Source organism: Ursus arctos, unplaced genomic scaffold, assembly GCF_023065955.2.
Source record: "Ursus arctos isolate Adak ecotype North America unplaced genomic scaffold, UrsArc2.0 scaffold_9, whole genome shotgun sequence".
Taxonomy (NCBI): domain Eukaryota; kingdom Metazoa; phylum Chordata; class Mammalia; order Carnivora; family Ursidae; genus Ursus; species Ursus arctos.
The window spans coordinates 61,867,405-61,893,708 of record NW_026623111.1 but is presented as its reverse complement, the minus strand read 5'-3'; the positions used below and the strand labels follow the sequence as shown (position 1 = coordinate 61,893,708).

Genomic DNA, 26,304 nt, shown 5'->3' with positions numbered 1-26,304 from the left:
TGTGCTAGCATTTGTACTAGTGTGCATGGGAGAGGAGCAGAGGGGTAGAGAAAGGAAAAGGGAGAGAATCCCAAGCAGACTCAGTGCTGAGCACAGAGCCCTATGCAGGGCTCGGCTGAGCACTCAATCCCAGGACATTAAGATCACGACTTGAGCCAAAACCAAGAGCCCGAGACTTAACTGACTGAGGCATCCAGGCGCCTCAAGACAAATACATTTTAAATAGGACAGAATGCTTCGTTAATGAGAAAGGACAGTGACTGTGATTATAGAGGTTAAATATATAAAACCATCTTTAGGCATTTAATTCATGGTTTGGGACAACATGTTGGAGTGTAGAATTTTCAAACAAAGTACTAGAATTTAGAATTCTATGTATTTTAACTTCTTTTCTATTATAGATTTGTATTGGCTTATAAACAAAGTCTTGCAGATGGTCTTGTGTATACCAACAGCTACTCTGCCTAGACCTCTCTCTCCTGGAATTCACACCTTCCTCTCCTACCTAACCTGTGCCCTGTGGGTGCAACTGTAGGTTAAAAAGTTTTTAAAGACTCTAGTTCACAAATATACGTAAGAGGGAAAGAAACCAAGAGAAGAACAGCAAAGAAACAGACCTCTGTCAGGCAGACATATAAGCAGATCTCATTTTCCCATGTGGGCATCGCATTTAAAATAAAAAAAAAAAAGATTTTATTTATTTATTTGACAGAGGGAGAGAGTGAGCACAAGCAGGGAGAGTGGCAGGAAGAGGCAGAGGGAGAAGCAGACTCCCTGTTGAGCAGGGAGCCTGACTAGGGACTCCATCCCAAGACCCTGGGATCGTGACCTGAGCCGAAGGCAGACGCTTAACCGACTTAGCCACCCAGGTGCCTTGGAATTGGCAATTTTAAAACAAATCTAGAAAAACCCCAACAAATGTAGGTGAAAGCTTAGTGACATAGTTTGAAGATAAGAAATAAGATTTAGAATGTTTTGATAGTATAAAAGGAATCTGGGCAAAACAGGCAGATACATTTTCACTAGTTTTTGTAATGGTTAGACTCTGTCAGAAGCCTGGAGGGTAGCAGTGTACACTGGTTAGAAGAACAGGCTTTAGAGTCAGTCAAACCTGAGGCGATCTGGCTCTGCTATTTAAAAACTAGTCGTTCTTACTTAAAAAATTAAAATTAACAAGATCTCTCTAAAACCTCAGTTTCCTCATCTATGAAGTGGAGATAAAAATAGTATATATTCATAAGACTTGAGAGGATTAACTGAAGAAATTCAGATAAAGTGCTTACCACAGTTCCTGGAACATAATAAGTTCCCCAAAATTGATAGATATTATTACCACTGTTAGAAGTTCCTTTGAATTTTTGACTCCTGATATTTGTACTAAATTTAGGAAGTTTGACTTTTGGTAAATTTGACTTCTGTTATCCATATTAATATTTGAGGATTTAAAAGTAGGGTGTAGGTAATAATGTACCTATTATATTCATTTATAATTATTCCTTAACACTAATACTACTTTTTGAGTGAACAGATGCTTGTGAGGGAACAGATGCTTCAATAGAATACTTTTTTTCATGGTGAGCATCAAGTTCTTTGCCAATTTATATATATATATAAATGGACTTCAGAATCTCAAATGATGCAATTTTGCATCCAGTGTGTGCATGACTTAAAGTGCCCTGGTTTTATTAATAGCATTTGGCTTGTCTTTAAATTTGGTCTATGGTGCTATTAGCTCTCTCTGATGTCAACCAAGGCCGACCTTTAGTGGAAACTATTTTCTGTTTCTATTGAGATATAATGAAGACAGATGGCAACACATATTTGAAGAAACATCCTTACAAGATGCGCCGTTGTACAATGATGGAAGTGCAGAGTATGAAAGATAATGCATCAATTATTGTAGATGGGACACCTGATCCAATGTTCAATCAATCAATAACAGTATTTAACTTAGTAAAAATTAACTAGAGTGTTTAAAATATTTGTCCTCTCTGTCAGTTGTCATTTAGTGATCACAATTTTAATATAATAGACCTATTTTGATATCTTGAACATTTGAACTTGTGCGTAATTACTTGTACCGAGAATAGATTATAAACTGTTTCATGTTTATGGAACTGATTGTTTAAAAAATTGAATGATGGAAACTATCTGCATACAAACATTGAATTATTTTGACTTCCAGTTATTTTCTTAATATAGGAACTCTAGATGGAAAAACTAAACTTAGGACAGATTTTATTTTTTAAAAATGCACACACTTTCTTTTCTCTCTTCTTCCCCACCACATTCTTTCCCTCTCTTTGATTGTTTTTCACTTGGAAATGGTTTGGGTGGACTTCGTTTCAAATTACGGGTTTCTGGATTTACAGCATTCACAGTTTGTTGGAGAGCTAGATGCTTTTTCACATAAATTAACTTTATTCTGCCTTATCTTAGTCATAATATGATTGTTGACTTGCTTACTAGATAGATATTTTTAGTATTCTCATTAATTCATGCAATCTGTATTCCCTAAGCATTTATTGGTTGTACTGTGTGTACAGGACCATGTGCTGGTTTCGAGAGGATTGTACAGTATCATAGCCTGTTTTTATACTCAAAGAGTTTGTCTTCTAATAGAGGAGATGATTCATATACCCAACTAGTTTAACATAAGGTCCAAAGAAATAAAAAAATAAATCAAAACAAACTTTAGAGAAGGGCAGGTAATGTCCTATGGAGAATTCAGCTGGATTCCTTCAGGTGGTGATGCCACTTTTATGACTCATGGTCTAAACTGCTTGCCTTTCAATGAATGTGTTCCTCGAGTCGCTCTTCCATTCAGTAATATAATTTCTATAAATATCATTTTATTAAAATAAGTACAAATATTAAACTAATATAAACATATTTTGAGGTATGAATGTATATTATACAATTTACTGCAATAGATAACCAATCTTTAGCTCTTCTTTAGTTTCTGCTCAGCGTCACTTGATTTCTTTAATCTCAGACTTGAATAGAAAATAAATTTCTAAATGATCTTGAACCTTTTCTTTAAAGTCAAAATACCTTACAGGGGATAAACAGGGTCTGGCTTCAGAAATGTATAGCAACAACAGTCCTTAAATGTGTTTATTCTCCAGTTTTCAGGAGAGCACCATAAGAACTGATCATTTGATCTTGCTGCTGGAACTATCCTTTTATTTATTTATTTATATTTATTTATTTTTTTAAAAAAGATTTTATTTATTTATTTGACAGAGAGAGAGACAGCCAGCGAGAGAGGGAACACAAGCAGGGGGAGTGGGAGAGGAAGAAGTAGGCTTCCCAGCGGAGGAGTCTAATGCGGGGCTCGATCCCAGAATGCTGGGATCACGCCCTGGGCTGAAGGCAGACGCTCAACGACTGAGCCACCCAGGCACCCCTTATTTATTTATTTACTTATTTATTTATATTTAGAGAGGGGGATAAAGAGGGAGAGAGTGGTAGAGGGAGAGAGAATCTCAAGCTTGCTCCGCACCCAGCATGGAGCCCAATGCAGGGCTCAGTCTCAACCACCCTGAGATCATGACCTGAGCCAAAATCATGAGTGGAATGCTTAACCCACTGAGCCACCCAGGCACCCCTGGAACTATCATTTTAAAATTATGCAGTGGATTACATCAGATTAAAAAGACACATGTGTCTTTTGAGATCTGATTTAATTATCGTCAATATTGATAGGAGAGAAAACCAACACTTTCACAGAGGTCATTCTGGGTTGCATCTTCTTTGACACGGCCTTTGAAAATCCCATAATATCTTCATGTACCTTATTCTAAGGAATCCTTAAAAAACAGTTGCGATTTCCAACAGATTCAATCTTTAAACGTCTCATAATTTTTCTTGATGCTTGAAACATTTTTCAGTAATGCCGCTAGAGGTGTGCCTAAAATAACTAATAAAGAAATTGTGAACTGAAAGATATTCCTTCATAGGCGCCTCCTTAACGGGATCTGTCTTAAAATAAATTCCTCAGACTTGCTGGCAAGTAAAATAAATTTGGAGGCTTTGTGTTTTCCTTTGACCCTTCCATTTGCATGGCTCACTGTTTTTATCTCAGATCGGGCTAGCCAAAGCCATAATGCTCCATTTTTGTTAGTTGGAACCTTTTTAGCTCCATATTCCTTTAGCAAAACTTTTCTGTTCTGTTCCCTTCCAAGTCTTGTTACCTGTGTAGTGATAAAATATTTAAGGATGATACTGATTTGAGATACTTCCCCTCCAAGAGGTGTGTCAACCTTTGACGGTGGTCCTCAGTTCTGTCCCCAGTTCTTAATTGAACAATAGTACATACTCCTGAGAGGAGTGAGTGTTGATCGTAGGGGATAAAATAGCAGACTAAGAGGAGGTTTTTGGGTGCTGAAAGGTCTTTGGGTGACTATGGAATGAATCTCTGGTCATTTCTGAGTTTAAATAGACCTCATCCAGAATTTCTCAGTATAAAATTTTGCTGTATTTGTTTCCCAATCACTAAAGCTTCAACTGCTTTGTGAAAGTGGGTTCATTGCGAAGTGATCTTAAAAAGTACAAATGATTTCCTTTCTCAGGGATGCATATTCAGCAACAAAAATTCCCAGCTGGGTTTTAGAGTCTGACAATTTATCCTTCTACTGTTATTAAAGAAAGCACGGAAAGCGTTTCTGTTTCCTTCCTTCCTGTTCCAGTTATGAGCAGGAGATGTTAGAGCTCACTGTACATCATCTGTCCTCAACTCTGTCAAGAAAGGAATGTCGTCCAAAGATCATCTGGAATTTGTCTGAATTTGATAATGTAGTGCAGAGCAGTTCTAAAAATAAAGATGGGATTGTTGTGTCCATGAGGAGCAGCTGATTTCATCATTGTTGTTTTTTGCTTGTAGCCTTGTGCCTTGTATGGTGGTTTCTGTTTCTCGGAACAAGCTCAGAAGAGCCATTCTGTTCCTGCGCTCTGGGAATGCGGGAGTACAGAGTCTGTGTTTTTGAGGATAATATTTGGCTCATACAGGGAGCCTGTGTTCTGCAAGTGTAACGTTTGGTGCATATGAGGAAGATTAGCATCTGTGGGAATGGAGGCTGAGAAATCGGATAGAAACGCCACAGTCAAATAAAGAAGTGTTTATTTATTGTATTGTGTTGAATCTCTTAATAAAAAACCTCTTAAATTAGCATAATTGAAAGGAGGTCTGGTTTGCTCTCTTGTTTTTGCCTGATAGGGGAAAGTCAGTATAGATTTTATGGCTACCGAGAAAGTTTCGTTGTCTTTGTGTTCAAGGCTACCAGACATTGAGGTAACATCTGCTTTATCTGTGCTTATCTGTATTTACTCTAATCAAATAAGGATTCCTGCAGAATACAGTCTTGGAATATACAGTGAAGAAATCTTCTAAGAGCTTGATAGCTGTATATATGACAGTTAATAGATTTTCTCTGCCATCTATTGAAGTTAACGGGAAGACCTTACGATTATTAGCGATCTTTTAATTCACTTTACATGTTAGAATTTAGTTCTCTATCTTGGTCTTCTTTTTTCCTTTTTAGATACTAGATCGGTCATGCACTGAAATCCTGGAATTGCGGCCTTCAAGTGTCTGTGTGGGGGGTAAGTGGTTAGAATTTAAAAATACCATGTAAGAAATTGTATTTTTTCCCCCTAGTTAAATTATATGATTTGAAACTCATGTTGGAAAGAGAATAACAAAATTAACTTTTTTGGCATCCTTTTCTGTAAGAATTTTTAAATAATTCCTTGAAATATTTCTATTTTAAATTCAAATTTTTTAAGATTGGAGTGTTATTTTAAATAATGAACATATTGTGTGGCAGGCTTTTAGAATTTTCTGTATATTTAGTTCATGTTTGAGACCTTTCCTATGACAAGTAAAATAAAATATGAATTTTTTTCTTTTATCTGATTTTACAAACAGTCACGTATCTGTGGACTTTGAGCTCCATGTCTTGACCTGGCCAAAGTACAGTTCCCACCGGTTCAGGTCACACACGGAAGTGATGGATGGGCGGATGGCAGGCAAGAAGCAGGTGGCTTCATTAGCTGACACTGAGAACAAACTCAGGTTTTAGCACTTCCAAGCCATCCTTACCCCAGGAGAATGTGATACTCTCTGGCTTATTCTGTTTCTTCTTCAAGGCTGACCTGGAGTTCATTTTAATTTAGAAAAGGAAGAATACTGGGTCTAGTGGAAGAGGAAATGTGCTGTGTAATTTCCCACAGAGCCTTCCAACCACTGGAGATGGTCTGAAGTTCTGTACCTTGTAGACTCCCTATCTAATGGTCATTGAGATGTTTAAGAGGAATAGTGCATTTGAACATCCCAGGGCATCCCTTTGCCTTTATGATTTTACCTAATCTTCATAACAACACTATTTGACAGTTTTATAATCCCTGGTTCACAGATGACGGAACTGAGGCCAAGTGGTTCAGTACTTCCTTTAGTAATTGTCCTATTTGACTCTTGTTTGTCCAACTCGAAAGCCGTGTTCTTTTCACTGAGTCACATTTTAAGTTCTACCTGCACTTTGTAAGGGGAATTCCTTTTATAATGTACTTAATGAAGAGTGGCACAGCAATATTTTCTTCCTCAATAAATAACTGTATACATGTTAGATTATGGCGATAGGAGATTGTCTGAGAAGACTGAGAGTTAAGCATTGTTGAAATAGTTCACACACCGTCTTCTAACTAAACAGCAAACAGTTAAATGCTGATCAAGATATTTGATCAGTTAACCTGTTCTCCTAGCATTTTATTTTACTCTCTAACATGTAGTGACTGCTCCTCCAATAGAGAGTCCTGAGCGGGAAGTTGAATAAACTTTCTTTAGTAACTGGCCATAGATTGTTCATAGGCCAACATGGCCTCTGGTGAGTTACAAGTTTGTCTGCAACAGAGAATGAAACTGCGATTAGTCATGTCCAGAAACCATTAAAGAACTCCGTATGAGGTGTCAGAGATGAAAGAAAACACAACACATGACTGGTCTAAGAAACAAAGAACGTGAATAAGTAGTTTTCTTTACATTCCCATACCTTAATACCTGAGAGTAGAGAAAAACAAGAAAGCTTCTTTCCTGCTGATATTTTCCTAAGGATAGAATTTGGGCAAGTTCTTTCTTTCTTTCTTTCTTTCTTTCTTTCTTTCTTTCTTTCTTTCTTTCTTTCTTTCTCTGGGGGCAGAGGAGATGGGGTGAGGGGAAGTTTCTGTGGTATGTGGGAATAACTGTTAGGTTTCAATTCTAATATCTTGGTTACTATTGGAAAACACTTTGTTTAAAAAATAAAATAATGCCTTCCTATGTGGTGATAAATAATATCTTCCCTGAATTTCACTAGAGAGTCCAAGAAAGAGAGTTGGAAATAAAGCAATGTCTTCATTGTTCCTAGTGGACTGAATACTGTAAAGACATTCATTCTGTGCAACTTGACCCTTTCAAGTTAGGTTTTTTTTGTTTTTTGTTTTTTTTGTAAAGCAGGGATTAAAATGTTTATTTTTCTTCTTCTAGATGAATTTCAGATTGTTTTGTCCGGAAGAGGATTCAACTTGGGCAGTCGGGATGGGAGTGTTCTCTGTACCTACACTGTGAATGAGACATACACAAAGAGTAGGTTCCCCATAATCTCATTGTTGCTTGAATATCTGCATAGCATATAAACATCAAGTGTTTTCCTCTTCTTTCCAACTGAAATTAACTGTGCTTTATTTTTTAAGCAAAGGAGAAAGAAATGAAGTCCAATGATAGTACAAATAGTAATAAAATTATTTTTGTTATTTAATGATTACAGCCTTTGTTTATAATTTAAGAAATGCTGAACCCTATCCTAAAAAGCCTGATAATGGTCTACTGGTCTAATGGTCTAATAGCCAGTAAAGGGCAGAGCTGAGAGTTGAACCCAGTTTTCCTGACTGCACTCTGTGTGGACGACATCAGCTGCTGGATTTAACTGCCTTTTTCTCCAGATTTATTTATTATCGCTCTTGCCTGAAAATCTAACTCTTTTGGATTATTCTACTGCTTATTGCCTTATTTTATTCTCACTAATTTTCTTTATCTAATTTCCCAATAATTTTCCAATTAGCTCCTAAACAAAGGCTTTTTGTCTTTTGGATATTTTATATATTTTATATTTTTAGATACTTCACATATTTTGATCTTCAACGCCTGCTCAGCACTGTTTGTTGATAATTCTTATATTTATGCAGTTAGGTTTTATCTTCCCCACTGTGGCTTTCAAAAAAGCAGATGAATATAATGTTTTTGTCTCCATTCTGCAAAAAACTCCTTCAATAGATTTTAATATTCTGAGCATTTTGGGTCTCTTTTAAAACATTTTTTCCTCATCGATGATTATATTGGCTTCTAAAATTTTAATCTGTAAGGCAGATGCTATGTGAACTCTGGTAGAATTATTTTTTGAGAGGTTCATGTACAATTGTGCTGTTTTTCTGATGTACCAAACACTCCAAGAGCACAGCTTTGGCTACGTACACAATAACTGTTCAGTGTGTGTTTGTTGAATTAACGTGGTGAGGATCTCAGCATGGTAAATGTCATAATTAATTCCTCTCTTTCCTGTTAGGATCATCATTTTGGTAAGGCAAGACAATAATATTTGTACCAAACTCTTCCTAGTCGATTCCACAATTGAAGAGGACAAAATAATTTTATTTTTATTCATCTGAATCTAAGAGTTAGCTTTACTTGACTCCCTTTGAGTACATATTCGATTATTGTATAAACATATTTTTTCCTTTGCTACATAAGATGAAGTTTATTAAAGTAAATCACCAAAGAAATAAATGGAGTCAGATTGTATATTCATTCCTCACATTCTGGGATTATTCATTTGATTTTGTAACTTTTCTGAATATTGATAGGCCAGATTTTTTTCCTCATATATTATTAAAATTATTAGGGCAATTTAAGCATTTAGTTTTATGAAATTTATTTTTATTGTAAGATACAACTATCTTATTAAACTCTTGAAATACATTTCATTTTTCCTCAGATAGTCATCTTTTCTCCATTGTTTTTAAATCCTGCTTTTAAAATATATATCATTTATCCTCCAAAGCCTAAGATATTTGAAAAATGGGGATGGAAAAGATGATAATTTTATAGTATCTACAAATATTTGTGAATTTAGTTTAATAAAAAAATCATAACTCATCATTTACCAATACTGTATATCAATGAGGCTTATGATCTCTATTTTTTCATTTTCTTTTCCTTCTATTTAGCTTTTCATGCTAGTATATCTAATGTTTCACTATTGAAGCCTGATTGCCATTAAGTTTTTCATATTATTAATGAAACCATGCGAGATACATAAAGCTCTGTATTAATTCAGTGGCATTTTGTTTTCTAGGTGTTAATCCAGTAAGTGTGGACCTGAATTCTATGCTTTGTCCTGCACCTGCCCTGAATAAAGTTGGAGAGTAAGTACTTCATTAAGAACAGTTTTAAAACATATTAGCTACAAATTACTAGGAAATGGTGACAAATATACATTAATTATTTTACTACCTCTTTTTTCTTCTTTTTTTGATGTACATGAAATAGTAAGCTCTAGACCAACCACTCTGGTTAGTACTATAACTATACATAATATACTCTTAGTAGGTTGAAAATGTTAACGTCTGCTTTATCTTGTTTCTTAAATATTGATTAAAAGGCCCTATAAGTATTCACCTGGAGGGGTATAAGAACTTTGCTGGAGCCTTTAAATAATCAGAGCTACAGTCATTATTTCGAACTTTAGAGTATTACATTTACACACGCACATACACACACATGAGTTTAAAGTGAGATTTTGACTAATTCCTATGCTATTTAAATAGCAGTATTAAAGAGCAGAAGGAACATGGCTTAGTAAGGCATACCTCGACTCGACAATATTTGTGCTTTCATTTGTATCCAGGTCCTGTTAACGTCTGTTTTCTCAAGATCTTTGGTATAGCAATAAACCATAGTGATAGCTGGTTAAAATAAGGGATATTTAGTTTGGAAGAAGAGATTTTATTTAAATCACCTGAACACAGATAATTTCATTAGTAATTTAGTATTTCCATTTGTGATTTTTTTTTTTACCCTCTCTATTATCAAGGAAATGATTGCAGACAGTTCAGATGTTCCCTAGCCCAACAGTAGGGGATACAATATGTTTAGGATAGTAAATAAGATGCAGGACTACTTTATATTGATCTCACATACAGAGCAGAGGTGAATAAACTATACAAAGTGTGTTAGCTTCTCCTGGTTTTTCTGCTTCTGTCCTTGGCAGGAGTGATCCTGTTAAGACAGGTCATTTATGGGGCGCCTGGGTGGCTCAGTCGTTAAGCATCTGCCTTCGGCTCAGGGCATGATCCCAGAGTCCTGGGATCAAGCCCCGCATTGGGCTTCTCCACTGGGAGCCTGCTTTGTCCTCTCCCACTCCCCCTGCTGTGTTCCCTCTCTCGCTGGCTGTCTTTCTCTCTGTCAAATAAATTAAAAAAATAAAAATAAAAAACACAGGTCATTTATGTCACCCATCCACTTAAAGTCCTCGATTTTTTCCACTCAGAGTGAAAAATCTAAATATTGCAGTGTTCTACAAGGTGCTATAGGATCTGGCCCCCCTCGCTCTGTCTTCCTTTGCCCCTTCTGTTATGGTCACACTGGTCTCTCTGCTGTTCCTTAACCACATTGACACTTTTATACTCATTGTTCCCTCTGCTTGAAATTCTCTTCTCATTCACTTGAACCTTCTTCAGGCCTTGTTCAAATGTCACCTTCTTGGGAAACAGTTCCAGGTCACCGTATTTAATCAATACAGTCTTCCCTCTCTTAAGTTTGGCACTCCCTCTTCCCTTGTCTTTCATGGTTAATTTTTTCTCCCATGCATTTATTTGTTTGTTCTTGTGTCTCTTTCCTGTTAGGATAAATTTTGTTTTGTTTCTTGCTTTGTCTGTAACACCTAACACAATGCTTGACACACAGCCGATTCATAAGTGCTTGTTAGATGAGAGGATGTATGCACTTTTCTCAAGGATTTGGAATTACTAGTTATTTATTACTACGTATTTCTATAACTAGTAATTTACTTTTTATAAAGCAAAAAGAGTACCTTTGATTGTTAGGGGGCCAGGGGCTTATATCAGGTAGGAGAAAAATGACCAGAATCTTATGGGGGGAGCATGTCATTTAAGAGAACAGAAAACTCTCTTGGCTTTTTAATAGCAGTGGTTGGTTAAGGAAGACAGTTTACTTTCTTCTCCAGTGTAATTATAAAATGCAGTATGCCCTTTCTATCGCAGACACTGAACTTGTTGTCTCTAGACTTTGCCTTTCGGCACTCTCATTTTGAAGAGATTACTGTAGAAACTGCTGCTATTCTCCAGTGATTTGTAGATCCTGTACCCAGGAGACGTGATTTTAAAAAATCACATAGGACATAATAAATATGAGACATGAGAAGTCATCATTTGCTTGGCGTTTGACGTTAATATTTCACGTACAAGCAAACTGAGAATTTGGAGGGGAAGGAGATCTGTCTAAAATTATTTTTGGTTTCCCTTCCCTCCCTCCCTCCCTCCCTCTTTCCTTTCCTTTTCCTTCCTTCCTTCCTTCTTTCCTTCCTTCCTTCCTTCCTTCCTTCCTTCCTTCCTTCCTTCCTTCATATCAAGTACATGATACCACTGAGGCAAAGCATGAGAAGGTTTTATTTGTTAATATATTGGCATTTGGGGACATCATTATTGTTCTTCTAAGTATGTTGCAAGTAATTTGGACCTTTCCTTTGCCTTGACTTTTCTTCAGCTACTTTTGTAGGTGATGAGCTCTCTTACGAGATTGGATTAAAAGCAACACAGTGGAAACAGTTTAGCCTTGTAAGGTGACTGATGCTTAATATGTTTGCCTAATTAGCTTTTGGCTAAGGATTCAAACCCATTAAGTAGCTAGTTAGTCTATGTTTCAAATAAACACATCTGGCCCAACAATGAATGAAGGTTTTTCCTGTGTGAGGGTGACAGATGTGGTGATGGTTCCCCCTGTTCTCTCACTTAAATAATTAACAACACCCCGGTGCAGTAACCCTACACAGACGGCCTCAAAGCCAGATGCGTAGTCTCAGAGCTGGATCCGTGGACACGTGCCTCATCTCATTAGCCTGCTCTATCAGTTCCTTTCTCATCTTTATGTTACCTCCTGAATTCCGTTTGGTTTGAGGATTATTCTTTTAGAAACCTAAAGGCTGGTGATTTTTAGTTTGTGAGAGGGTTAATTTGAAGTTGTTCTACTTGGAGATGGGGACAAAGAATATAGCAGTGGAGCTAGGACTGTAGGTGTGCATTTGGAAATCGATCTTGTGAAGTGAGCAAAGGTTAAAGCTATCTGGGCAAATCTTACCCAGGTGTATCATTGGTTAGCATTCTTGAAATAGGTCTTTGAAGTGCTTTCTTTGAGAGAGATCTCTGTTTATCAGATTTCTTTATTTGATATAGATTTCCAGATTGAGATGGATGGAATTTTTATTTTTTTTAATTTTAGGATTTTATTTATTTATTTGAGAGAGAGAGCAGGAGAGAGAGAGCACAGGCAGGGGGAGGGGAGGGGCAGAGGGAGAAGCAGACTCCCCGCTGAGTGGGAAGCCCCACGTGGGCTTGATCCAAGGACCCTGGGATCATGACCTGAGACCAGAGGTGAGGGCAGACGCTTAACTCACTGAGCCACCCAGGCGCCTCTGAGATGGATGGATTCTTAGTATTTAAACAGGAAGAATGTAAAGGTGGTAGTAATGAGGTGGTTCTTTTGTATTTCTTCATTGGACACAATTTAGTTTTAAAATGTCATATGATTAAACAAATGATCTCACCCAGAAAAATCTGTAGATTGTTTGGGAGTTTATTTCTGCCAGTGGCTCCGTTGTACCAAAATGTCTTAAGTTTGAATAGGAAGGACTCTGATGTTCCTTGACTCCTTCCCCCGGCAGGGCGTTTGCCTCATGGGGTAATGTGCAGGTGTCCCCAGTCCTTGCGGCGTGGGCTCATCCTCTGACCCTTGTTTAGTGAGACGTCAACAATAGCACAGCTGCTCTGCAATCGTTGAGATCTCAAACCTGTAATTTGGCAAGAAGAACAGAGCAAATTGGGTAAATATACATAAACACATTGTGAAGAAAGAAAAACAGAACAGAATGAACCAGAGCCTTATCCTACAGCTTGTTTGATAGAGATGATTTAAGGAGGCATATGGTATAGTTAAATGTGCTTTCAAAAACATTGGCCAGAATCTTCTGGCAAATATGAAATAAATATCTAAATCAGATGAAACTGATAGTATTAGTTCTCTTAAAAGGCAGTGTGGGAAGACACTCGACAGAGTGTTTTGAGTAAGAAGTGGTGGGACATTAGTGTATGTGGAAAATTTTAAGCGTGTGATATTGAAGGATCATTCACATGAATGGTGTGGCAGACTTGGGGTTAGAGCCTGACTTGCTAATACAATCTTGTTATTTTCTTCAACGTGGTTATTTTTTTAAATATAATTATTTTGCCTGGAATACAATTGATTCATTCCTCTTCTCTTTCTCGGTTGGACAAATTCTGCCTTTAGCTCAGCTTCTCACATGAACACTTCTTTTCAAAAATATACCTATATTTGTATGGGCATGGAATCCCTAATAACATGATTTTAGTCACAGGTGATATAACAGCGCCTTATTCTCTCTTTTGTTCCTAATGAGGAATGAGACTTGATTTATTTATTTTTGTCATGGATACTAAGACATTAGTTATATCTTTACTTTGAATGTAAACATCAGAATCTTAGTGCGATCTAATCTAATCTAAACCTTAGTAAGGCTGAGGATGGTCTCTGTTTCTTTATTTCTCTACCTCCCCACCCCAATGTTAGAACCATTTATCTTTTCTTTCACATGGTGTCTTCCTTCCTTCCTTCCTTCCTTCCTTCCTTCCTTCCTTCCTTCCTTTTCCTTCCTTCCTTCCTTCCTTCCTTCCTTCCTTCCTTCCTTCCTTCCTTCCTGACATTTTATTTATTTATTTGAGAGCACAAGCAGGGGAAAGGGCTGAGGCGGAAGGAGAAGCACGTTCCCCACCAAGCAGGGAGCCTGAAGTGGGGCTCTATCCCAGGACCCTGAGATCATGGCCTGAGCCAAAGGCTCAACTGACTGAGCCACCCAGGCGCCCGTATTGCTTTCTGATTATACCCATAAATGTGATCAGTTCTCCTAATCTGTTTTGCATCTCCATCCTAAGTATTATATTTAGTTCTGGAAATTGTCTTTTAAGAGGAACAACAATTAATTTGAGCACATCAAGGGGTGGCCAACAAGATGTTGCCAAGAATAGAAATGTTAAATAGGGTGAAATTTAAACTCCTGAAAAACACATCGTTCAGGTGTGACACATCAGCTGTCTTCCAACGTCAGCTCTGTCATGTGAAAGACAGATTTGACTTACCCTTTATCGCTCCGAGGAAAGCAGAAGGAAAGAGTGGAAGCTGAAGGGAAGCACAGTTCAGCTCGATGTAAGGAAGATCTCTCTAACAGCCAGAATTATTTAGAGAGTGTTTTGGTAACCAGGGGTGTTCACAGAGGGACAGATATGCGATGACATAGAGCATACCCTTAAATCTGCATTTAAATCCTCTTGAATACTGCTTCTAAGTGTTATATTATCAAATTTTTTTTATTGCTAAGGTATTTGACATTTTTGGATGAAAGGCGCTAAAAGTTGAGTGATTATTTCCAAGTATATTTTCATTATTTTATTAAAATATGCAAAACAGTTAAGAAGGGGTTATATACTGAAAAAATTTACAGTACAGCTTGAGGTGTGATGTGCGGCACATTTCTGAATATGGCTTTTTTTTCCTTCTGAAATCTAGCAGTCTTCATATGTATTAGTTTACACATATATTGAAATATTTCAAATATTATTATTATTATTTTATTTTTTTAAATTTATTTGACAGAGAAAGGGGGGGCGGAGGGCAAGCAGGGGGAGCAGCAGAGGGAGAGGGAAAAGCAGGCTCTCTGCTGTGCGGGGAGCCCGATGTGGGAATTGATCCCAGAACCCTGGGATCATGACCTGAGCCGAAGGCAGACGCTTAACCGACTGAGCCACCCAGGGCCCCCCCCCCCAAATTATTTTGTTTAAGAATCCTTTAACCACTTTAAAGAAAATATCCTTAGACAAAACACTAATTTACATATATACTCATCACTAGAAATGGAGTCTTTATTCACAAATATGAAGACTTAAAAGTAACTTTTAAAAAGCTCTGCAGCATATTTAATAGTAGCCCTTGATTTCAAAATACCTTAAGTCACCGCAGTTCTAATAACTTTTTGAGTAGTTGGCGGCTGAATTTTCAGTATGTGCAAATCGGAGTAAATTATTTATTACTTCTAGCAAACGTCTTTCACAATTTTATTTAATTTTTTCATGTTTGTTAATGGATCATAAAATGGCAGCCTTTTATTGGATATGCATAAAGTCAATAGTAAATGAATACTTTGCAAATAGGCGACTGTGGATTGAAATGTCCACCGTATTTCGTGGTGTATGAAATTTCTTAATTCAGAGTAGCTCTGACATACGGCACTGAGCTATTCTGTTTTGGAACTCTCCTACATCTTTAAACATTAAATAAACTCACTGTGACCTTTAGGACTTACCAAATTTTATGTATTTAATTATATATCACAATACTATTTAGTAATTTTTGGTGTGGAATTAATTTAGTTTTATCACTGTTGAATACCAATTGATATTAAAATGCATTTCAAACAATCTTTTTGTTACGGCGAGTTGTTTACGTTTCTTCTATCCTTCTAATTTTTTTTTTTCTTACATGAGCTCTAGGCCCAACATGGGGCTTGAATTTAGGAACCTGAGATCAAGAGTCTCATGCTCTAGGAACCGAGCCAGCCAGGCACCCCTATCCTTCTACTTTGAAAAAATATTCTAAGGATGGAACAAAGATTGAATTAAGTATTTGTAAGCAATTCTAAACAATGTAGAACCAATTTACAGAAAAAGATGTTGGAAGTTGTCAGTTCTCAGTCTTCTCTTCCCTGAAAACCCCTGCATTATGCCCTATGGGTCAGTTCCGTCTCAGAAGTTTTCCCTTTGTCTTTCATGATTTTATATTCTCACTTCCCTGGCTGTTTCTTCTCGGATGTCACTGCAGGCTCCTCTTCTTACAGTCCCTTAACTCAATTATCACGATGGTGGAATTCCTGACCATAAATACATCTTCTCCAAGGCTTCCTTTTCTTGATGATGAGCTCCAAAATCTCCAGACAAGATCTTTTCCTTAGCTCGAAACCCACTATCCAAAAGTCCACTATCCAAATGTCTGCTGGATTTTTCACGGGCACATTCAACTTGAAGTTCCCAAGTTAAACTTATGTACTTCTGCTCAAACTCGCTCCTTCTCCTGTGTTTCCTGTGCAGCCCACCTCACAGCAAGACAGAAACTTGGGTCATCTTTAATGATTTCCTTCCTCCTTATCTTCTACATCCAGTAAATGCCCAATCATTTTTATTCTAACTCCTTTTTAACTCCCAGTTTTCATTTTCACACCACCTTATTGCCACTATTTCAGTTCAATTCGACTTTGGTTCTTATTTGAAATACACTGAGACATTCGTAATTGGTCTTTCTACTGTAGAATTTACTCTTCCAATCCATGCTCTACCCTGTAAAAAGAATGATATTTGTAAAACACAGTTCTGACAGTATTTCTACATTGTTTAAAAACTCTTTAGACTAATTCCAAATGTCTAAAAGCTGGTATCCTGGGTTTTTCATCATCCTTCCCTCCTCAAGCCGTATATTCTCAGTCTCACACTCTTTGTTGCTGCCATGTTGAATGGTTTTAGTTCCTTGACTGTTCTGTGCCTTTCTTACCTTCCAGCCTGTCAAATAGTACCCCTTCCTCCTGAATTCCTTTTCTAATCTCTTTTCCTCATTATCTCCTGATCATTCTTTAGGTTTCATCTTTGAGTGACTTCCTGTAGGAAACCTTTGTTGACGTCCCCATGGCAAAGCGGAACCCGTAGTGTCTCTCACAGCTGGGTCCACAGCACCCCTGTGTTTACACCTGTTTCAGTTAATATCACACTCTATTGTAATTGTTTATGTGGCTCCCTTTCACTTACGTTTTAATACTGTGTTTTATTTGTTATTGCAACCTTGCTTCCAAGCACATCCTAGCTTGGGCTATTGTAAGCAATTTACAAATATTTGGTTAATTAACTAATAATTGAGTGATCGAATGAACTTCCTGGCAAACATTTATAAACCAATTTAGAGTGCCGTTTTAGGTTTGAGGTTTAAGCACACAGCCCAACATACCTATGAAGTTGGGTTTAATCAGATTATGTTTTGTAACAGGAAGGAAATACCACTGAAAAATTTCTTTACACCAGTTGCATGAGGTTTATATACTAGGCAGTCATTGAACAGGTTAGCTCTCTATACGTTCATATAGCAGTGAGTAGAAGTTCTTTAAGCCAAAAAGTGTTAGGTAATTATTTTATTGCTGCTATATATTTTTCTGTATTGTCTGTGTTATTTTTTAGCTTGGATCTAAAAGATTTTATATAAAAAGTACCTTGTTATTTTAAATAATCTGCTGGAAAAATAGTCAGGTGTTAGAACAATGTGAGAATACCTGCTGTGTTCCAGCCACTCTGTTGGATATTTTAGGTTTATTATGTTATCAAGCTCTCCTCCCCCAAACAACTCTGAAATAGGTAAAATTTATCCCGATTGTACAGATTGAGGGGTGCAAGATTGAGAATGCAGTCCCTAGGCGCCTAATTCCTCAACTCCTGGGCTAGATCTTCCCCATTTATAATTTTATTAGATTCGTGGGATAAATAAAAATTAACTCTCCCCCTCACTTCTCACTTCTGTGTGGAATTAAGTAAAACCAACATGACTTTCATACATTTTTAATCCATAATAAAGTCTCTATTTCTGAGAGTGTGGGTTCTACCGTTAGTAATACACTAACTAGAAGTAGGGGTTATAGGGGAGTGAACGATCCATAGGTACTAACAGAACTGACATGAAGTGTGACAGAAAACATTACATATATTAGAGTTTTGGGGTAACGAAAGGTCAGGGTATCAGGTTTGGGTTAGAGGGCAGGGTGGCTTTATCAGTCTGCGTGCCAGCAAAGGAGTAGCGTAACTTTGGGCAAAGGTATCATTCATGGCAGGCCAGTATCGTACCAATAATTTCAAAAATGTTTTTCTAAAGAAACAACAAAATTTAAAAGCAGAAGTAACTTTAATGGTGTATTTTTTATGTTATCTTAGTACTTAGTAATTACCATTCTAGTTAACCATGAGCAATGTATGAGTATAGTAAAAACCTGGTGGAGTGATAGTCCTCTCTTGCCGATGAGAGACATTTAAATGCAAGACCCTAATGTATTTATCAAGGATTAAGGACGTATGGGTTAGAAGTAAAAGCACTTTGACTACAGAGTCAGAGAAGTTCAGTGTTTGGGCAGGTTACCTTTGTAAGCATGGGTTTCCTCACTTGGAAAGTAGAGAAGATGCTGCCACCCAGCTCAGTGTGTCCCTGTGAGGGTTAAATGAGAAGAGGAGCACGGTGTGTCTGGCTTGTCGTAGGGACTCGATAAATGCCGTCATTGTCAGTGCTGTTGTTGATGGCCATGCTCTGCTCTCAAGAAGGTGCAGATCCTATTGTTTCAGTTGAGTCACGTGTCAGAAGAATCATCAGGTGGCTTTCCATATCGGTGGAGAATTAACTCAGTTTTATGTGACACGAGCCACATTATACCGGACTGAGATTTGGGGTAGTTCACGGTTGTTTTGGTTGCCTACAAAATCTCATCAGCATGTATTTCTGCTACAGGAAAGAGTGAATTTGTTGTAAGATATAGCTTCTGTTCTTATTTCATTTGAATAAGCATTAGGGTCTCTTTTTTTTTTTTCTTTTTCTCAGTCTGGAAGCATTAAAATTTTTAATGTTTCCTTCATTAATTAGACAATGGCTTTATTTTTGGTGAATTCTAAGCACCAAATTATAAACAACTTCAGTCTATATCTACTGAACCCATAAAAATTGAATCAGTAATTTACTTGCAACAATCATATATTATTGTGAATTAGATCATCTTCCCCCAAACTAAAACCATGCCTACCATGTGATATGCTTCTGGTCTGGTACATGTTTTAAAATAGAGGAGTTGGAAGCTAGGGGAGATTATTTTTGGATTCAATTATGCTTCGTCTTCAAAAAAAAAAAAATAAAACAAAACAAGGCACTTAGTTCTGCAGAATAAGCAATTGGGTTGAAGTTTTCTTTCTTAAATAAGCCACTTGGCATTCTGTGGTGAGCTAGTTCAAAAGTTCAAGCAAGTTGATGTAAATAAACATCTTAAGTTCTCATTCATTTCTGGAAATAGCTAAACTTTTTTTTTTTGAACAAAATATTTTGGAGGGAATGATTTACAAGAAATATTTTTAATGGGTGTATTTCTGAATTTTGATGAAGAGTTCAGCTCCAAGTTTGCTAGGAGTATCTTTCCTGGTGGCTCTGTTCCTATATGAATCCAAACTAACTATCACATTGAGAAAAGAAACACGTTAAGGACTTTGATTTCAACAAGCCTGTACGGTCTGATGGGAAGACTTCACAATTAGTTAGAACCCTACCTAGCTTTACAACTTTAGGCAAGTGTACCCACAATTAGCATTTCTGGGCCTTATGTACCCCATCTGCACAACCGTGAAACTACTACTTACTTTAAGGGTTGTCGTGAGGATTAAAGGAGATAATGTCCATAAAATGCTGAGGGTAGTGTCTGGCACATAGCGGGGACTAAATAATATTTCTCCTCTCCCCTCTCTGGCATCATAATTGAAAATTTTACTGGTGGTTTGAGATTGCTTCTCTTTAATCATAACTCTCTGTAACTAGTAGAATTCGGCTTTCCATTCAAGGGATAAAGAAGAAATCTTCTAAATATAACAAAATTTTTCTAATTCAGAGTAATTAGTAATTTACTAATTCATTAATACAGTAATAGCTCCAGTTTTTAGCCATTAATTCTTGGAATTTAGAATGTTTTATGAGAATGGGAGTACGGCACTGTATAGAAGCTAGATTACCAAAATGTTACCTACCACTTTCTGCTTTAATAAGTGGATAGCTTTGAAATGTTGGCACACTGATTATTAGAGGATAGCATACTGTGTAGACTCTTTTGGAAAAGAGCTATTTCCTTAATATTTAAAAATATCCTTATCTTTTTTTTTGCCCTTTTGATATCTTGTTAGAGCTATTTTTTTTCCTTGTTAGAGCTATTTAATAAAAAAAATTACCATGGCTGCCTGGCGGCTCAGTCGGTTAAGCATCCAGACTCTTGGTTTCTGCTCAGGTCATGATCTCAGGGTCGTGAGATCGAGCCCTGCATTGGGCTCTGTGCTGGGCATGGAGCCTGCTTAAGATTCTCTGCCTCCCTCTCCTTCTGCCCCTCTCCAATGCTTTGTGTGCACTTGCGCGTGGGAGCTCTCTTTCTCTTTCTCAAAAAAATTAAAAAAATAAAAAATAAAAAAAGTTACCAACTCCTGGCTGACTGATTCCAGATAATTAATTACTAGAATCTGAACTAATGAAATTTTAATTATTATTAATTTCTTAGAATTTGAAAACATGTTTTCAAAATAAGAGCTGTATTCTAACTCTGATGTATTTTAGGCATGAAAAAAATTATCCTTTCTTCTATCTTTGTCAAGATATTTTAAAATCCTGGGACCATCTACAATAATTACCTACAAGTAAATTGCATTCTCTTTTTTCTTCAGTTTATTTCTCTTGCATTATCGCTTTCTTTATAATTTACCCTTGAGTGGTTTATTATTTCCAATTTTTTATTCTTACTGACCTTATGAGGATAGTAATGTCTGAAGATAGGAAAAATAAGCTAAATAGGATCTAAGGGTTTTTTTTCCCTTCTTTTTAGGTTTTTGTGAAAACAGTCTCAGCATTTCTCTTAAGGAATTTTTTAATGGTCCTATTTATATTAATACTTATTCAGGAACAATTAGATCATTTAAGGAATTTGCCTCTGGCTACTAAGTAAGGACTGGACCTAAGGAAGAAAGAAAAAAACTGGGATAACTGACCAAAAGTAAACTTTCTTGCTGCTTTTGAATGATATAAGGAAATAAAAATCTTCCACATCCTCTGGTTTTTTATTTGTTTTTAATTATTTTTTTTTTTCATTTTCTTTCAGAACTCTTGATGTTTCAGTGAGCTTTAATGGAGGAAAATCTGTCATCTCGAGCTCATTAATAGTCACAGCCACAGAATGTGTAAGTAAAAAGTTTGCATAAAGCTCCTTTTTAAAAATGATTCCATCCAGAAATAATTATGGACTGTCAGTGTCGTTGCATGCTATAATAAGAAAGATGCAAACAGTGATACTGGAGACCACCACAAGGAAAACTCTGTATAGAATTTATTTTAGATTGTTTCTGTTTTCCCTTTAGCTTCATTAAAAACAGATTTTAAGATAGCATGAATTTTATTTTGATATTTATAAAATTCAAAAGTCATATTTAAAATCAAAATGAGGTCTCCTAGGAGAATGATTTTCAAATGAAGCAGTTTCCTTGAAACATTAAATATCACAATGGAATAATGTTTTTTTCTGTTATGAAGGTTGAATTATTGTGTCTAAGACATTGATTATGTTTTTGAAATTACTAGTATATCTTAACGATGACCTCACATTTCGTCTATTTTAAATGTTGGTGCTTTCTGAGTAAGTAATTTGATTTTGATAGCTTGAAATATCCTAGTTTGGAAGTTTGTTTTAGTTGAGATGATTGATTTGTATTACCTAAGACGTAATCATAGAGAATGTAAACATTTTTAAGACTGTGTTTTCCTTGTAGTTAATTTTTGGGGTTCATGGAAAGTTTTGGTATTCAATTGTTGAATGTGAAAATAGAACTAAAAGGGACTGACTACATGGCTATTATTTTTATGAGTATATTATCTTTGTAAAACAGATGTTACTCAAAACAAAAAAAAAACCCCAAGTTCTTGCCCTTCAAATGACTAAAATTACAAACCTAAATATTTTCTAACATCTCATGGTTTCATGGCTTTATATTTTGATAAATTGGAGAGACATCCTTCCTTCAAAACGAAATAACTCAATATTACCTGTATAGAGACAGTTGTCTTTCTCATTGTAAGAAAACATTGCAAGGAAGACAGACTTCCATAGGGACGCTTGGGCCACTACTGAATTCTCTGGATAACTCTTTATTAACACCTGTCTCTGTTTTGAAAATACGTAGGGTTTTCTTTCTCTTTTTATTTGCAATTCATGTTGTAAGTTGTAGGTTTTCTGATTTCTCAATATGGTTGGGGTTACAAATATTTTGTGGTTATATAGTTTCTCAGTGTTTAGCTCACTGAAATAGCATTTTTTCTCCATCCTTCCTCTTATTCTGCACCTCTAGCCATCTTTTTTAACCTCTCTTCCATGCAAGCAGGAAAACAAGTTTCTGTATCCCATAACCACTCACAATTTTGGTGTGCAAGGATACTAAGGTTAAATGACTCATTTGGAATTTACAAATCATATACTTTTATGGAAGTCTTCCGAGGCCTTTCCGGTTCTCAGGAGAGCACACTATGACTCAAGGTAGTTTAAGAGTAAGGTGATTTTTTAAAAAGGGGCATGAGTTGTGTCAGAGATGGATAGAGTGTAGGGGCAAGTTGTAATATTAAGTAAGGGAGTAAAGTAATTTTCATTGAAAAGGTGAGATTTGAATAAAGACTTGAGGAAGATGAGGGAGTGAACCCTGAAGATGACCCAAGGGAAGAGTGTTTTATGTAGCAGGAGCAGCTAGAACAAAGCCTAAGGAGGCGCTATATCTGACAAGTTTAAAGAAAGGCAAGGGAGGCCACTGGGCTGGAGTGGAGGTAGCTGGGAGAGCAAGGGCCTCAAGATGAGTGGGGGGAGGGGCACAGATTATGTAGGGTTTTGCAAGTCATTTTAAGGACTTGAGTTTTTCTTTTGAGTGAAATGGGGAACCATTGGAAGGTGACATGACATGGCTTAATACTTTGAAAAGATCATCCTGGCTACTGTGTAAAAATAGACTTCGCCGGAGGGGGCAAATGTGGAAATCTGGAGACCAAATACTTGGCTATTTCAGTAATCTAGGAGAGGGGAGGATGTCTCCACTGAAGAGACAGCAGTGGAGATGGTAAGGAATGATTGGATTCAAATACATTTGAGTAAAGGTGGAGCACATGGGATGCTAGACGGATTAGATGTGGGTGTGGGAGAAGGACATTAAAGATAATTCTAACCTTTTCACCTGAGCAAGTAGAAGGATGAGTTGTCATCGGGTAGAGCAGTGTTTAGAAGAAGATGAGGACTTCTGTTTTGGAAATGTTGAGTGAAAGATGTCTATATAGCCACCACAGTGGAAATACCATACAAGCAGTTGAATATACAAGTCTGGAATTCTAGAGAGAGGTCTGGATTGGAGATACACATTTGTGAGTTGTGTAGAGTGAAGTAGTTAACAAAACTCCACATGATTTTTACTGAAAAAAAAAAAAAGAAAAAAGAAAGTGGCTTTCACAAGCTTAAAGCAGAAGGGAAAGAATACCAGAGAATGTTTTTGTTTGTTTGTTTGTTTGTTTGTTTTAATTGGAGAATAGTTGACATAGTTGTATTAGTTTCTGGTATACAACATAGTGATTCGATATTTATGTATAGTTCGAAATGGTAACCACAAAAGTAGTTACCATCTGTTGCTATACAGTGTTGTTACAATATTGTTGACTACGTTCCCTGTGCTGTACATTAATTCCCTGTGTTTCATTTATTTTATAACTGGAAGATTGTACTTCTTAATCCCCTTCACCAGTTTCATCCATGCCCCCTCATACCTCCCCTCTGGCAACCACCAGTTTTTTTTTGAGAAAAGTTTTGTATTCTTGGAGGAGTCAGGATAAACTGGGTCCTGAAAGGAAAGCAGGATCTAAGCAGAAGAGGGGAGGGGAAAGCAGATCACAGATAAATAGAAAAATGAAATTGAGAGTAGATATATTTGGTTAGAGTGAAAATGGTGGCAGGAAAGCTTGAAATTAGAAAATTTAGACCAGATTATCAATAGCCTAAAGAAAGAAAACAACTAGGTGGAGTATAGACTTCATCCTGTAGGTCTGTGGTTCCTAAGCTCCAGTGCACAGAGAAGTCAGGGCTAAAATGAAAAAAGGAAGGAAAATGGATTATATTTTTCATAATGCTGGATTTATTCAACTTGCAAGAGTTCTTTTATTCTGAAATTTTTCTTTATGCCATTTTAATTTTAAAATATCCTTTGGGGCATCAAAGCGGCACAGTTGGTTGGGCGACCCAGTCTTAGTTTTGGCTCAGGTGGTGGTCTCCAGGTCTTGGGGTTGAGCCCCACATTGGGCTCCACACTCAGCGTGGAGTTGGCTTAAGACTCTCTCTCCCTCCTCTCCTCCTCCTACCAGCACTTGCACTCTCTCTCTCTCTTTCAACTAGATGGATAAATCTTTAAAAAAATAAAATATCCTTTGATTGAGGAAAGGATAACTGTAATAATTTGTTGGGTCTGTCCTTCCTTTCTTGTTTTTGTCTCTCCTTCCCTCCTTAATCCCTCCCATCTCACCTTCTCTCCTTTCTTCTTTGAAGTGAGAGAAATATGTAGTGATAAAGAAAAACTGTGCCAGACGAAGTTAAACAGCTAAGGAAGACCTTATTCAAAGCTCTTACAGGGGCACCTGACTTGAGCATGCCACTCTTGATCTCAGGGTTGTAGGTTGGAGCCCCATGTTGGATGTAGAGATTACTTAAAAAATAAAATCTTTAAAAAAACCTATTATGATAGGGGAGAGAGATTGAACTCAAGACAGCTGGGACAAGGGGGTGGAGGGAGTTGCAGGCCACCTGTATATGCTACCTGGCTTTACCCAAAAGAAAAGTAAACTTTCTCCTATTTTCCTGACAGGAGGTGGTGTTAAAACTTGGAGCCAGGCACCCATGACATTAGGCCCCTGCCCTTCCGCAGAGACTGGGGGGTTGGGGCACCATCTTGTTTAATGATTACATTTCAAAGGGCTAGTGCTCAGGTTGAGAAATACGCTCCCCCTGGGATCTGTAAAACGGGAAAGAGACTTTAAAGGAGATTTATATACATTTCAAAGAGGCAGAGAAAGATTTTGCAATTAGGAGTTTTCTAAAGCAGATTCTCTTAAAAAAAGGGAGATGAGGGACCGATTGCCAGGAAGAAAGCTGTCTAAAGTTTAATCAGGCTGAGGGGAAATTGTAAGTCCATCTTGGTCAACAGAATAAGTGAAGTGAGTAAGAGAAGGGATAGCTCGAGAAATGGGAAAACCAGGACACTTACCATATAAAGGAGCCAAAGGAAAATGGAATTCCAATATGAAAAAGAAGGCAGCATCAAGTGCTTCAGAGAGGTGAAGGAGCCAGGGTCAGAGGGGTCACAGTGACTTCGATGCTTCAGTCCAGATTGATGATTGTTAGTCTTCTGTGTAAATTTTATTATTCCACTAATTATTGTAGGATCACAAATACTATAATTCGCTTTATCATATTGCTAATAATCATAGTACAATTCGTTTTTCCCATTAGAATTAGCCATTATTTTGTATTCAAACTCAAATGCCTCTAGCGTGTGGTAGTAACATCGTCACTTTACAGGTATGGAAAGTGAGACTGTTGCCGTGAAGTGCATCTGCCGACGTGTGCCTTAAATCTGTATTCAAAATAGAATAGGATAGTGGGTAATATTATGATAAATACCCGGGCATTGCAATAAGTGATACTCAGCCTGTCAGGCATACTCAGATATGATGAGATGCAGTTTGTAGTATTACTCATTATGGGATGGTGCCTTTGGCTTTCTCAGGCATTTGAAAGCCAAACAAAATAAAACACCATTACTTTGGCAATTGATTAATCCTTGTGGAAATCCCACAAATAAAGAGCCCCTCTCTGTGCTAAAGGGCTTCCAGGCTCAGTTCTGCTAAGACCCTTACGTCACTGAGCTGTAATTTCCTGTTTACTTCTGGGCTTTTCGTAGCTGTTTTGAGATGTTGACAGCAAGGCCTGGGCCTTGCTCACTGCCTTCCTCCCAGTGTCTGGTCCTTACACAGGGCCTGTGCTCCAAAATTACTTGTTAAATGAGTGAATGAAAGTAGCTGTATACCTA

The 26,304-nt window shown here is 37.1% G+C and overlaps 1 protein-coding gene across 3 annotated transcripts in view; it reads left to right on the top strand.

Annotated features, from left to right (window-relative positions):
* ANTXR2 (ANTXR cell adhesion molecule 2) overlaps positions 1 to 26,304 on the top strand; it is a 140,507-nt gene that overhangs the window by 30,621 nt on the left and 83,582 nt on the right. For all 3 annotated transcript variants that reach the window (XM_057309870.1, XM_026509890.4, XM_057309869.1), the window contains exons 8-11: positions 5,544 to 5,604; positions 7,523 to 7,621; positions 9,387 to 9,456; positions 21,306 to 21,384. In XM_057309870.1, the coding sequence (XP_057165853.1) occupies positions 5,544 to 5,604; positions 7,523 to 7,621; positions 9,387 to 9,456; positions 21,306 to 21,384 (309 nt within the window). The remainder of the gene's footprint in view (positions 1 to 5,543; positions 5,605 to 7,522; positions 7,622 to 9,386; positions 9,457 to 21,305; positions 21,385 to 26,304) is intronic.